At 38.8% G+C, this 14,869-nt stretch overlaps 1 protein-coding gene across 4 annotated transcripts in view; it reads left to right on the forward strand.

Annotated features, from left to right (window-relative positions):
* LOC102687425 (synaptotagmin-like protein 1) overlaps positions 1-13,600 on the forward strand; it is a 31,962-nt gene extending 18,362 nt beyond the window's left edge. For 2 of the 4 annotated variants that reach the window (XM_015348835.2, XM_015348836.2), the window contains exons 4-15: positions 285-471; positions 1,522-1,579; positions 2,539-2,581; positions 3,131-3,219; positions 4,572-4,688; positions 5,417-5,583; positions 6,851-6,953; positions 7,405-7,566; positions 8,678-8,756; positions 9,173-9,272; positions 10,212-10,417; positions 11,680-13,600. In XM_015348835.2, coding sequence (XP_015204321.1) covers positions 285-471; positions 1,522-1,579; positions 2,539-2,581; positions 3,131-3,219; positions 4,572-4,688; positions 5,417-5,583; positions 6,851-6,953; positions 7,405-7,566; positions 8,678-8,756; positions 9,173-9,272; positions 10,212-10,417; positions 11,680-11,834 — 1,466 coding nt within the window. In that variant the 3' untranslated portion in view covers positions 11,835-13,600. The remainder of the gene's footprint in view (positions 1-284; positions 472-1,521; positions 1,580-2,538; positions 2,582-3,130; positions 3,220-4,571; positions 4,689-5,416; positions 5,584-6,850; positions 6,954-7,404; positions 7,567-8,677; positions 8,757-9,172; positions 9,273-10,211; positions 10,418-11,679) is intronic. The other 2 variants (XM_015348837.2, XM_069195546.1) reach the window with 2 other exon arrangements.
* Positions 13,601-14,869: the final 1,269 nt, after the last annotated feature.

Genomic DNA, 14,869 nt, shown 5'->3' on the forward strand with positions numbered 1-14,869 from the left:
GAAGAGACATTACATATTTCCAGACAAAACCCAGGGCCCCAGAACTGTGAGGCAGCCATGCTAACAATTGCGTTACCATGCAGCCCAACAGGAATTGTCCTATTTAAAATAACTCTTACCTTGAGTTAGATTGGAAACTGGAAGAATCTACAACCCTTCAGGAATCACATTTGCTTCTCATCAAAACATCCCAAAGTAGTTGTCACCACAGTAGTTTACCCTTAGTTGTATATTGAGATGTTCATATGTTCTAATTGGCCTCCACTTCTCACTCATTCCTGTAGATGTGCCCCTAAGCATTTTAGCCACCAGCAGTGTTTTCACTGTGTCTCCTTACATTGACGCAGCGGAGAAAGATGAAGTGGGACTCTCCAACTGCCTCCTAGAAACCCCAGCACTACCCAATGGAGATATTCATACCACTGCAGAATTGAAACCACTAGGCACTGACAAAGAGGGAGAAAATCATCTGTAAGTCACCAATCTTCCATGTCTTTAAATGTGGGGAATCGTTATTTCTGAGTTTGTAATTTAAGTCATTGTGTATTCAATTTCACTCTATTATTATTATTATTATTATTATTAGTATTATTATTATTATTATTATTATTATTATTATTAGTATTATTATTATTATTATTATTATTTCACTCATATTATGGCACACAGTACCTGCTGTCATGTAAAATACTGCCAAGTGACACAATACTGTTTCTTTATTGTGTGTGCCTATTAAATCAACTACACATACACATTTAATATATAACATATTTAAATGAATGGAGAAAAGCTACTTACTGGTGTTGTGACATCCTAAAAATGGAATAATATAGATATTATTTTTTTCCTAGGTTCTAGAGCACCTTTTCAACAATAGCACCTTCTCTTTAGCTTTCAGTCCTGCTAAAAACAGTGTAAAGATTTAATAAGTGCTGTAAATACAAGATGCAAAATGCATTCTGTATGTCTTTCCTGATACTTCATACATGTGTCAACAGCACCAGAAAATATGATGATGCTAAGCACAGAATCCATAATCATAAAACTGCTGGTGAGATAATTACAGTATCTGTACAAGTCAGAACCCTTACTGTTGTGACTCTCTTTCAGTGTTCCTTGGTCTTGACTACAGTCAAGTTGGGTTTTGTCTCAAGGCAGTTTATAATGATATTTTGCTTTTTAAATTCTGGTAGTTTTATTGTGTGAATTAATCAAAACAGGACTTTTACAGCTGATGCCATCAAAGACTTTTTTCACAATAATGTGATGTCACACCAAATCCATTGAGAGTGAGTTGGTTCATACCTGTCTGCAATCATGGTTGGACAGTAACTGGAACTGTTTCAGGTGTTTTATACTATCAATACCAGGTGCTGTGTGATTAATAACCAGTTAAGCCCAATAATAAAGCCATTACATCTCTGAAGGAAATGGATTGAACCTGACCTGGTTTGGCTAAACCAGAGCTTTGGCATTATCCTTCCTCTAATTCTCCTTGCTGGTTCATGGCATGTTTTTCAGTTCCAAGGACAAGATGAAGCAGACTTCTCTTGAAGTTGGCAAACACTCAACTAATGAGGTTAGTCATGTTTCAACCCATCAGACTCAGAGGGCACAAACCAATTGGGTTTTGGTGATAGACATCCATGATCCCAATGAGACATGGTCTTGAAGGTATTATGCCTTCAAGTCTTCTATGGCTACCCTTTTATGAATGCCCATCATAGGAAATTAGCTCTTTGTTTTCAGGTGTTGCCATGCACATACGATACATTAACTTTACTTTGCCATGGTTTTACAGTTTTGCCAATCAATTTTTATGAATATACCCTGCTCTATTTTACATTTTTTAATAATGAAATATAGGACTAATTCTGGCCTACCAAGTTCAATGAAAGTCTTTTCAAACCTAATTCATAATGTAAAGTTCCAGATTTTTGTGTAGAGCTACACACAATGGCCAAAGTATTATGAACTCGACATAAAATGTCAGCAAGAAACGTTTGAACAGGACATGACATGTAGTCCACATGGTTTTCACATGCTGCCCAATCGTGATTGATTTCTTCTCCAGGACCACCTTCATAATCCATGGAATGTTGGCCAGTGGGTGTGCATGCATTTATGCCTCCAAATGTTAGCTGCTACAGAAATAACATTTTCTATTACGGTGCATTTGCATGGAACATGAGTGTTCCAATGAGGAAAGATGGCCTTACACAGCTGTTTCTTCTTGACATGATGCTTGCCACGTTTCTCTGTCATTAGGAGTAGTATCCAAATCCCCCAGTGGACATTTTGGTGAAAACCTAAAGTTCTTGGAATCCACAGCTGGATGGGTAGTGCTTTTCCCAGGCAGGAGATCCAAATTGACATTCTACTTAATTTTAAAACCTCCAAGAGTCTTTGCCTGCTGCTTGCACAACAAATGGTTCTAAACATTGACCACCCTTTATTTGAAAACGTTTCCCACTTGATGAAGTTGAGTGGAATTAACTGTTTTGAGTTTCTTTTCTTAATGCAGTCTTTGTCTTCCAGGTCAGTGTAGTCCAAGAGATTCCCAGTGACAATTCAGATCAAGGTACAGCCATTTTTAATTCAGTATAAATAACCAGTATTTGTTAAGCAAATCTAGCTTCCCATTAATGGCCTGTTATGGACTTCCTGTGTGTTACAGTCATATTGACTGGCAGTGGGTGTCATTATCAGCATATGTCAAGTGATTACATTTGGATTACATGAACACATGCCACATAAGAACAAATTCATAGTAACATAAAAACTGAAGAGTAGGAGTGCATTATAACAGCTGAAAGATTCAGATATTTTCCTGTTTTGTTTGAATAGATTGCTCACTGAAGTAAATAATTATTAATTTATTGTTTTACTTTACCATTCAATATTTGTTTGTCTGTTAGTATCTTTACCCTCTGTATTCGACTGTAACTTTCTTGCAGATGCCAACTGATTTTTAATGTTCTTTAACATTATGAAAGGGATTGAATTGGTGAGGGATTAGTGATTAACTTTCCTGTTGTTGCTATTTATTTTCTATAATGGCATACATATACAGTATATGCTAATACATTAAGGTGATTGCTTCAAATAACAAACCATCTGTCTGTTTCAGTGTCCAGTAGTATCCAGATTGGGAAGAGTGACCAGAAGCATGTATTAAGTGATGGATCACAGTTGCAGATTCCAACAGTGTCAGTGCAGGTACGGACTCTGCTGATTCGCTTGCAGTAGGAGACTGGAGAGGCCTGCTGCTTTGTGACTCATTTGTATCAGACTCAGTGAACTGAACTGCTGTCCTGCTGTTCCATCCTATGACCGTCAGTGTGGATTTAGCAATCGCGAACAGATCAGCTTTGCAAATTAAGAACAGGAGGATGGGAGGATGAGATATAAAGATATTGTTACTTTATAAGAAGTGTGTGTGTGTGGGGTGGGGGGGTCGTACGAATAAGTGCTTTATAAGTGATATATAAATCCTAAACCTCCCACAGCCTGCAAGTTGTACTGAAGTTTCCTGAGATTTTTTGTGAAAACTCAAGCTGCAGAATTGTGAACATATTATGACCTCCTGACAGTGCTGCTAGAAGCGCCAGATCACAGGGCCTTGCGGTAATCTAATCCAGAAGTATAAATGCAGGAAGTAATCTCCCTGCTTCTGTCAGTGTCAGTAAAAGGGCCTAAATGAGCTATGGATCCTCGCTTACTTCTGGAATGACTGTGTTGCCCTCTACTGGTATGTTTAGGGAATAAGATGCATCATTACTTTACTGGTGAATAGGTTTTGCATTTATTTTAAATGATCTAACACAGGAACAAATAGGAAAAAGCCAACACAGACAACAATGTACAAGTGGTTCAGCACCCATCGTAAAGTAGGCCCCTCCCTCCATGACATCATCCAAGCTGGCAGAGCTCCATACCTGTTAATTCCAACCCTGCGCCCAGTGGCTTTACACCAACTCTGTACCCCTGCTTGGGGAATCCTGGTCAAAGCCGGCTAGCGGATTGACTTGGGTTCAACTTTACAACATCAGGAGAATGGATCTGATCTCATGCTTGGAGAGGGTGACTTTTCTGGTTTAGGGCACAAAATCAGTTTCCCCAGAAATATACTTAAGTCTTTCAAAAGAACTACTATATGTCCCACTCTAGTCTATTTTCAGATGATGGGGTTTCAGCTAATTTTGAATAACCCTAGCAATAGTTTATTTCTTTTGCCAGCTGCTGCCAATGGGTTTCTGGTCCTCTGTGAACTTGCAGTGTTATCAGTCCTTTGTCTGACCCTTAACCTGGCAGTTTTACGCTGTGGTCTTGCAGCATGAATGGATGATGAAAGTGCCCATTTCAGTGGACATCTGTATACTGTACATCTTTCACATCCTGCTACAAGGGTTGCAGCAAGTTGGGTTAATCCAAAAGTAGAAGGCCTAAAACAAAACAATCTGTGATTCCAAGGATGTGTGCCTGAGACTGAGAAGTACTGGTATCTGTGAGTCTTTTGCATGAACCATATTCCACTGTAGCACTAACCCCACCCTCTGGTCTCTGTTCAGATGGACTCACCATCAGAAGGAGACTCAGACACACTCTCCAGCAGTGCTCCATTAGAGCATGTGAGAAACCCCATGAGACCCAGCAACTCCATGTCCAGCCTGCAGTCCAGCACCATGGTGAGCACATTGTTATAGCCTACCTGCATCACAGTACAGAAGCAGCCCTACTGATTTCCTTCTCAAAACCAGCACATGAAACATCAACAGAGCTGTACGTCTCAGAAAGTAATCATGTTTTATATGTGTCGGCAGTATTCTCTTGTCTTAAACACAAGTCTCTTGACCAGCTATTGGAAGCAGCTATTATTATCCTGCAGACACTGATGACATACAGGGTTGGTTTCTGAACTAGAAGCACCTGTTGTTGCTCATATTTAGACAATGCGTAGTCTGCATGAAAGCAAAATAAAATACAGAGTAATAGGACAGAATTATTCTGCATTTTGTAGCCCAGCCAATATATATACATTTCAGCAGTAGTACTTAATACCCATTGTTTTTAATCATCACGACTAGTTAAAGTTACTGAAACTTCTGCATTAAGATGACTTGAACTTGGTGCATCAGTTTTTAAAAGGGACGTGTAAGAATCCACAATTCAGGTTGTGAGATACTGTTCAAAATCTTGTTGTTAATGTACCAGTTTGTGTCTTCAGCATCTCTCATTGTTTTCATACCCTTTGTTACTTTTTTAGCAAATGTGTATTCGTCAATGTTTTATGTATCATCACTCCAGAGGATATGTGCTGAGTGGTGCCACAACAAGAAGACGTTGTAAGCAACCTTAACATCACTTTTGCCCTGGCGAGCTTTAGATTAGAGCGTTGTGCTCCGTGTCTCCGCAGCTCAGCGGCAGCATGATGAGCCTGTTCAGCTCCGGGGAGTTTGGTACTCTGGACGTGAAGGGAAGTGTGCAGTTTGCTCTCCGGTATGACACCCAGAAGGAGGAGCTGCAGGTGCTGGTGTGCCGCTGCCAAGACCTGGCGGAGGCCAAGAAACAGCGCTCTGACCCGTGAGTTGCTCCACCCTCTCTCGGGTTCAGCCAGCAGGGGGTCCTGTACACAACCGAGAGCAGCCAGATTCACTGTTGATGAGACGATAGGGAGACTCTGTGTTTCACCTAAATATTCCTTAATTAATTGAAATAATTCATTTTAATTGAAAAGATGAATCAATTAAATCCAGTGGGTGAAGCATTAACAGCATGTCCCTAGTATTATTCCCTAACCAGTTAAGTAGTGGAGGGGAGTTCTAACTTAAAGAACAGATCATTTTGAACAGCATTATAATTCATTACCTTAACAAATGTGACTTTGTATTTTTTATAAATATTCATGCTATTGAATACAATTGAATGCTCATTATTTTCATGTTTTATTTTTAGTTTATATGCTAAGGACTTACTTAAATCAAAAGTTTAATAAATTGTTTCTCAGTTGCAATCATCAAGAAAAATCATGGACGAGCAATGGTACCACTTTAATAATTGTACTACGTTTCCACCGGTATTGTTTTTAAAAATGAAACAAGAATGTAAAAAAACAAAGTGCTAAAACTCTATTAACACTATTTTAACATGATAAGAAGAGTTTTAATGTAACTATGCAATTGTGCGAACCTTGTTGGTGGAAGAAAATCTCCTTTGCTTTTTTTGTTTTGTATTATTGTGATACTGGGTCAGTCTCTGCTTCCCATCTGGTGCTTGTCAAACACGCAACACCACCCAACGCACGTGTGTGATCTGAACGTGACTTTGCAGGAAACAGGAAGTAAGGTGTAGTTTAATGTGCTTGATTGGTTTTCTAACATATAGTATACAGAGTGGTACCAGATCTAAGATTTGGGATGGTTTGGACACATAGACAGAAACCTCACTTCTCCAGTTTCAAAAAGAAATCAGGAAAAACAACTAGGCTGTGCTGCAAATCTCAACATTCAACAGTGCATAATATTACATGAAATTATGGAACATGCAAAGGTTAATTTTGGAACATTGCAGCTTAATCCAGATATACTGCTATATATTGCTAGAATTTGCAATACAATCCTAATACCACAGTTTGCAAATTAAGTGCATCTCCTGTAGTAATTGGTGTTATATCATTGTTGGATTGTATTTGGTCTTCTTTTTATGCTTAATGTATTTTGTCAGCTTCATTTTGTACCCCAGCAGACTTACTTTCATTCATCTGGAAAGTTGTCTTGAAATATGGAATTTTTGCTCTTCTGTTTTAGTTAAGATGCTGAGGCTCTTGTCTATTTGGTGTCTACTTTTTCAGGTATGTTAAAACTTACTTACTCCCAGACAAATCCTCTCACAGCAAGAAGAAGACTTCAGTGAAGAAAAAGACTGTTAACCCCATTTTTGATGAGACCCTCAAAGTGAGTCCTGAATCCATGTTCATAACCTACTGCAGTACACCCACCTCAGCTGCCTACAGCAAATCAAAGGCTATTGTCTTCTCCCTTTTGTAAATTGCCATTTCTGCTCATCATATATAGCCTCAAAAAATATCACAAACATTTTCTGCCAGTATTATTAATCGTTCAGTTTAGGGCTGAAAATACAAAGAAGATGAAGATAGCCTGAGTAAATATTTAACACAAAGATATAAGATATATTTGGACTATTAAAAACACAGTGATCCTCAAGGAAATATATTTCTTTGAATAATTTTGAGAAAACAGTTCAGTAACTGGTAGAACCTATTACAGCAAAAATTCATTTTTGATGTTTGAAGGTGGCAGCTGGTAGCAACTGCACAAGCCATTTTGGGGCAGGGGGCCTCTTCTCATGTATAAACATGCCCTTTTCTGTTTTATTATTTTCCAGTACAAGATAAAGATATCAGAGGTCAAGAGCCGCACACTGAACCTGTCAGTGTGGCACAATGACCCCCTGCGACGCAACATCTTCCTGGGTGAGGTGGAGGTTGCCATGGCAACGTGGGACTGGACCAACACTCAGCCAACCTGGTACGACCTTTCGCCTAGGGTGAGTTTTCCAGTCTGCCCATATTAAATTGCCCCATTAGTCCACAAGCACGCTTGCGGGTTGAGACAAGAACAAATTGTGAATAGAGACAGCAGCAAACATCTGACCTGTTCTAGGGGTGCTTAGAAAATGAGTAAATGAACTGTGAAAATTGTGTGCCTTGGAATAATATAATTTAATTTATGTGTGTGTATTTACACAATAGAGCCAGCTTAGATGTATGAGCCATTTTTCAAAAATATTTCTCCATTTAACAGGTGTATACACTGCTTTTGGCTGGCGATTTACTACTAAGTTTCTTAAGATTTACAAGTAGAATTTGAGTTATATGAGTCACATTAAGTCATGAATCTTTGTATTTCCAATTGAGAAAGCAAGTGGCGTTAAATCTATAATTATTTTAATTGTAAATATTGTAAATAGTAGGGAACTGTAAATTCTTCAATTTTGAGAAATAAAGGAAGTCATTGCTTAATCTCTATTTGCATTGGAAAAGCTGAATTCTGCACTGAAAAAATAATTCAGTTTATGGAGGCTGCACATATAAAATCAGCTCACTGAAGGACAGAAAACACTTCTTCATACCTTCAGGAAACACTGTATGAATTGTAACACGTTACCCTCCTTCAGTACAGCTTTTGTAAAAGTGGCCTCTTTCCATGCCTAAAGTGATCATTCACCTATTTTATTAACATTTTTGAAACACTATTACACTTGCACTCTCACACTGCCATGTGAAGTTATCAAGTGTTCTGGTACCTGATGCTGACGTGACTGTTTGTTGCAATGCAAGAGAGCCTCGTGCATATCAACTACCAACGCAGATGTATTTTCTGATATACTGTACAGTGGTTACACACATACAGTACACTCACACAGGTTAACATTAAATTGATTCATCTGTTGTAATTGAATACACTTCAGTACTTTACACTTAGGTTATATGTAAGTAAATGGGAACTTGGAGCCTCTGTGTCCATTGAAATGATAATACTCATTACACGGTATGACAAGATGCCATGATACAAATATCACTGCAAGATACAGAAAGTTTGAAATTGTTTAAAATGGAGCATATTGTGTGTATTTAAAAAAAAAATCACTTTCGTAGGTCCAGATGACCATTGACTCCATCAGTGCCAGGGGCACAATCATGCTGTCTTTGAAGTTTGTTCCTGCAGGAGCAGAAGGTGGGCATCTGTGATGCATCTTTTTCACACCATTTGACAGTTTTTCATTTAAGATTGTAGGTATTGGTAAAATGCAGTATTCTGTATCTTTGAGACACCCTGCTGAAGTAACCTATTGTGTAGCAGGGCTGCTGACACACAATTACACCCAGGTGGATGAAATGGGCCCCCTGCTATATGTGGTGCTTTGAAAGCCTTTCAAATGAAAAGTTCTGTGTAAGCGCACAAAATTACTATTAAGCACATTAAACATATAACAATGTGCAAAATAGCTATGTGAAATCTGGTGAAACTACATTATGGTACTGATGAGCATCGGGAATCTCATAACCTGCTGAGAAAATGTAAAAGAAGACAGTGGTCATGTAAAAACATAAAGAGGAATGAAGGCCTGAAGGTTTTGATGCCCCTTACAGGTAATGGCATGCCCCTGACAGGAGAGCTCCATGTCTGGCTGAAAGAAGCACAGGGCCTGATTCCCACCAAAGGAGGCAGTGTGGATTCCTTTGTCAAGAGGTACTGTAGGCACATCACTGTTGAACAAGAGTCATGACACACGACAGTTCTCCAGAACATACAGCATCTAAAGAAACCTTGATAGCCTCAGTGTCAGTGTCTAAAGCATGCAGTGATTTCTCGGTGTTGATCAGGAGGTGAACATTGTTCGGTTTGCTTGCTAAGGTTCCTTTTTTGAGCTCAAGGCCAGTTCAGCTGGAATCGGTGTGAACAGGGAAGTGAATGGGGTGACCTAATCTTCTAGGATTACACTTCCTCTCTCCCCTGTCTTGCTGGAAAGCACCTATCAAGTACTGCATTTGGAAACTATGACTGCTATGCAACCAAAATGGGTTCAGTTCATTTCCATCTCGATTGTGAACAGCTTCACCTGGCAAGGAGAAAAAAAAAATCTATGTGTCCACAGTATACCTGTGTGCTCACTGGCCAGAATATTAGGATCCTCTCCAACCAAATGTGTAGGACCTTCAAGAGCATCAAGAAAAGCAGAGGATGGGCACATTCATTTTCCACAAGTTTCCTAGATATTTGTAGCTTGCTGCTATTCCGTTCTACTATCCCATTATTCTGAACGGATCTCCTTCAGCTGAGGTTGTGATGGAGACTAAATGGTATATTTCACCTGTTCGAATCGATTTCAATTGGATCAAAATCCTTTTTCTGGCTGGGAAAGTTGATTAAATTCTTTATGGTGCTTTTCGAGCCAAAGACCCATTGCCTGTCTTAGACCAGAGGTTACAAAATCTTAAGCCAAATAGTGTTCAATCAGTTGTTCCCTCTAAGATGACGGATTCTGCTAAATGTGCGCCACTGTGATCTGGGCTCAAATTTCCTGCTCACCTTTTATTTGCAGGGCAGTAGAGTAAAGCAATTCATTTCTCAAGCAATCTAAATTAAAAGTTCTCTGAATGACAGCTCGCCATTCCTCTCCTTCTGCAGTTATGTGCTCCCGGATGAGAGCAAAACAAGCCGGCAGAAAACCCGCGTGGTAAAGAAGACCCTGAGCCCCACTTACAACCACACCATGGTGTATGATGGCTTCCAGGTGGAGGACCTTCAGGAGGCCTGTGCTGAGTTCACTGTGTGGGAACATGACACTTTCTCCAGCCAGCTCCTGGGAGGGGTGCGGCTCAGTCTGGGCACAGGTAGGCCACTAGGCCACTGGCTCCACAGTAGCATGAGATGAAAGACTGGACAGCTGTTGAAATGTGTTTACCGAAGGCATTTGACATGAACAGCACTGCTTGAATTCATTTAATTTACATAATTGCTTAATTCCCAGTAGGAACTTGTTTAAAATTCATAAGAAAATTACAAAAAAATGGGCATGTCATACAGCAAAACATATTCTGTATTCTATATATTCTGTAGCCACACAGACAGGCAAATTCAAAGGAAGCGAGGGTCATAACTGGTAGAAACACGGTAACATACAAACCCAAGGAGAATCGGAGAGATAGGGTGAGGGTTCAGTCCAAGTTCAAGGCCAGGGCTGAAGTCCAAACGAAGCCAAGGGGTGATCTGGGAACATAGTCAGGGAACAAACACAGAAACGAGGGGGCTCAGTGCCCGAACTCAATGACAGAGCCCCGAGCAGTGTCGGGCCCCAGTATTTATTCTGAGGAGCACCTGGGACATAAACTGACTCCAGGTGCTCCGAGTCTGCAGGTGATTAGATTTCTGTGGCAACCAGAAAAGGGAGATGGGCTGGTGATGATGTCACTGACTTCTATACCCACAGTTCAGCAGCCAGGGTGACAGGTTCACTTTGAATGAACAAATAATAGAAACATTGTTATTAGTTCTTATATTTCTTATTGAGACACTGGTATTTTACACTAACATTACAGAGTTTTCCAAATTTGTTCAGCTTTATGAAAGCAACTTCAGAAGTTTACAGGTTCACATTTACCTATCACAGTGTAAACATGGGCAGGAGAAAGAAAAAGTCCATCACTGAAGAGGTTCACAGCAAAACAGCTGTTTCAAGGGTAAAACAAAACTTGTCGCTTGCTCAAGCACACCTACAGTACTCTTGACTAGGCTATAGTCTATAGCAAAACATTTGTCTTTTTAAAACCGAACGTGCATGTACCCCCTTGAAAGTGACATGGGATATGAACATTACTGAGAAACGAAATATCAATTTTTATTTCTCTTCCTCCAAATCTGGCTTTAATCCAACCTAGACATGATCATTGTTTCAGCATCTGTATATTTGTGCATGTTATCTGTAAAGCCAATTCTGAAATAAATCGATTGATACATGGACTGAGACTTGAGATTGGGATCCCAATTAAGACACTACCTTTATTTGTCAGCTTCACAGTCATTGCCACCGCATATCACGTCTGAGAGAATGACCTGCCAGACAGCGTTCCTCAATGCTCAATGTGTTGTGTTCCAGGCATCAGCTATGGCGTTCCTGTGGGCTGGATGGACTCCACGGAGGAGGAGAAGAAAAGCTGGAGAGCCATGATTTCCCAGCCCAACACCTGGGTGGAGGCCACACTGCCCTTGAGGACCAATCTAGCGCCACGCAACATGGGCAAAGAGAACTGAGAACAGGCTTGGCACCTTAGTTAGGAGGCAAGGAAATGAGTGAAGCCTCTCAAAAACATAATGGAACTGCTACACGAAAGAGATCACTGAGGAGTGTGACACAGGTTTTAGAGCAGAGAAAACATACAGTAGCACACTTTAAGCACTCAGCGCAGACATCTAATGCTGTTCAGCTGTACCAGAACATAAAGGGGTAGTTTATTTTTGTTTAGTTCAAGCAATAGTCCTAGATGTCCTTCCGCAGATGAACATTAGGTAGTCCAGGTATAGTGAATATTAGGGCTTTTAACACTGAGAAAATGTCTAATAAAACTAAATGAAAGGTTTAGATGAGGTTGTTCTTTAGCATTTATTTAGGGTTTTGTACTGCTTGTACAATAGTAGTGAAAATTCTAGATCTGGAAAATTTGATCAGTTTTGTCAGACCACTGCCCTGATTAAAAAACATTATAAAACTAGTTGAAAATAACTTACAAACTGCACATTTGAATTGACCTAGGAAGCTTTATTTATCAAACTTTAACATTAAAAATGGGAAAACAGTACAATTATATAAAATATGCTGTGTAGTGGCAATCTTATGTCCGATAAAACGTTATTTACTTAAGAGAATTTTTTATGATACTTTCTTACTATCTAATTATTTTATTTTTCTGTGTACTTTATTTTATTTGCCTTTTGGGTTTTTTTTGTGTGTAAAATATATGCCACGTGAAACATCCAGTCCACCATTTACATACCTTGAAATCACTTCTCAAAACTATGCAGATGAAACAAATTTGAATTATTTTTACCAAGGAAAGTTGTATAGATTAAGGTTGTTTACAAGGGGGTCTCCTGTAATTGTCTCCTCCCCCTAAGCTGGTAGTAGGCTTCTTTTAAACTACAGTGTCCAGTGAAGGAGTGGGTTAGCATTGATGAATCTGATTTTTAGCTCAGATCGAATTTCCTGCTGGTTTGAATTGTGGGAAATTCAGTTCACTTACAGTAGTTAATACAGCCCCAAAATAAAATAACAGTTCAATGAACAGAACTGACTCACTGAGAAGAGCTCACAATCACAACACTGAGCAAGACAGATGTCCAAATGTTTGCTTCCCTGGGATATGAGTATCTACTGTAGATTTCATTTTAAAATAAATGTATGTATCAGTGTAGTAGACAGGCAGTCAGAACATTCTATTAAGATAGCAATACCTTTATCTAGTCCTCTGAGAGACTTACAGAGGCTCAATCTGCTTGCTGTTTTGAAAACAATTTGAACAGCATTCTTGTTCTGTCAGAGTTCTCTGCGTAGCACTGTTCTACTTTTTGTCATTTATATTTTTAAATACCAGATTAGACGGAAGAAAAAGGTTTTTATGCAAATGAGTTTTTTCAGTCTTGTCTTGTATTTTGTATCACTTCTGCCTTTATGGTCTTTAAATCCTGGGTTATTTGGCAGTTTCCTGAAAATTGGGTTATTGATAGTGCTGTTTGTCCTCAAGAAGGTACTGTATAGAATATATTTTAAACAGTTCCAGCTCCTTGCTTTCTGAACATTTCTGAATGTTTTTAAAAATGCAAAACATAATTGCAAAGAATCTGTAAAATTGAATTTTGTATAATGTTAACAGTCACAATTTAATATTAGACTACTGTAACATTGTTCTCTTTATCACTGTTAACAACTTCAATATACACTGTTTAGATTATTTGAATTTGAAACAACTTTGTAAACTGTAAATGCCTTCAACCACTGCCATAAAAATATGCTTTACTTTTGATCACCTTGTCTAACCTGTGGTTTACTCGACATCTCTGATAATTGGACACTAAACTCCACCACTAGTTTAGAAGTATAAAGGTATAAAGAGGTTGACTGCAAGCTAGAAAATAATGCCCCACTGCTGAGCTTCATGAAAGCTAATGAAATTGATAGTATACAGAAATGAGCATTAGTAATCAATCACTCAAGCCATATTTACTTAATAGTAAATATGTTTCTTGAAAGCACAATTGCAACCTGATACAATATTCCAAGGAATGCTGGCCTCTGTTTAACGCAGGTAAATTGTGCTGATGGGTGTGTTTAACCAACCAAATGTTAAGCAGTGGGCGGTATAAACAAAATGTACAAATGTCTGGTAATTTTGAGATTTCCACAGTATGTCCTGTACATAGTCTTGACAAGGAATCTTGATGGCTTCTCTTCTCTGTAAGCACAAATTGTGGGTCATGACTGATCTGCTGTGCTTTTCACTTGGACGTCATTCCTCTCCGTTCTTCCATTGGTCACACACTGGACAAGACACTTCTACCTGGGATGTACTTTCAGAAAAAAAAAACACATTTCGAAATCGCTGAATGCAATTGCTGAATGTGGCTTGATTCATTGTAGAAGTGTTGTGGTCAATTTTATGTGCTTTTTTTTAGGATTGAATGAAAAAGGAAAATGATCTGATATTTTTCCCTAAATGGTGTAAAGGGACCCTGCTACAGTAATAAGAACATTTGAAAAGTCACCAAGAAAATGGACCCACAGAACTCATTTGGGCGAGAGTAAGTTTGTGATCGCCATCCATTTTTGGATCCCAGTTCCAATTCAGAGTTGGGGAGTTTGTTCCAAACATTTAAAACGGTCCGTACTATGAAGCCTCCTGTTTGCAAACCTAAATACACACCCATTTAGTTTCCACTTGTTTCACTATTGAACCCGAAGTAGTCCTCTAGGCTGATTTTGTCAATATATTAAAGGCTTGCAAACATTGTTTCTTTTGTTCAAGACTTAAGTTCATTTAACATGATCTAGTTTCTTCAACCTGTCAGCAGAAGACATTCATTTAAGACCAAGAATTAACCCTTCAGTCCTTCTTTGAACTGATTCCAATGTGACAATTATATTACAACTATATTACCATAATTTAATTTCTTTTCTGGACACTACATAGCCAATCTACTTGTATATTTGCATTCCAAATTCACAAATGAGTTTTATTTTTATTTTTAAAAAAACATGTCTTTATGACTGCAGTTCATGCATAGTTTTTATAGTT

This window comes from Lepisosteus oculatus, chromosome 11 (genome assembly GCF_040954835.1).
Source record: "Lepisosteus oculatus isolate fLepOcu1 chromosome 11, fLepOcu1.hap2, whole genome shotgun sequence".
Lineage (NCBI taxonomy): Eukaryota > Metazoa > Chordata > Actinopteri > Semionotiformes > Lepisosteidae > Lepisosteus > Lepisosteus oculatus.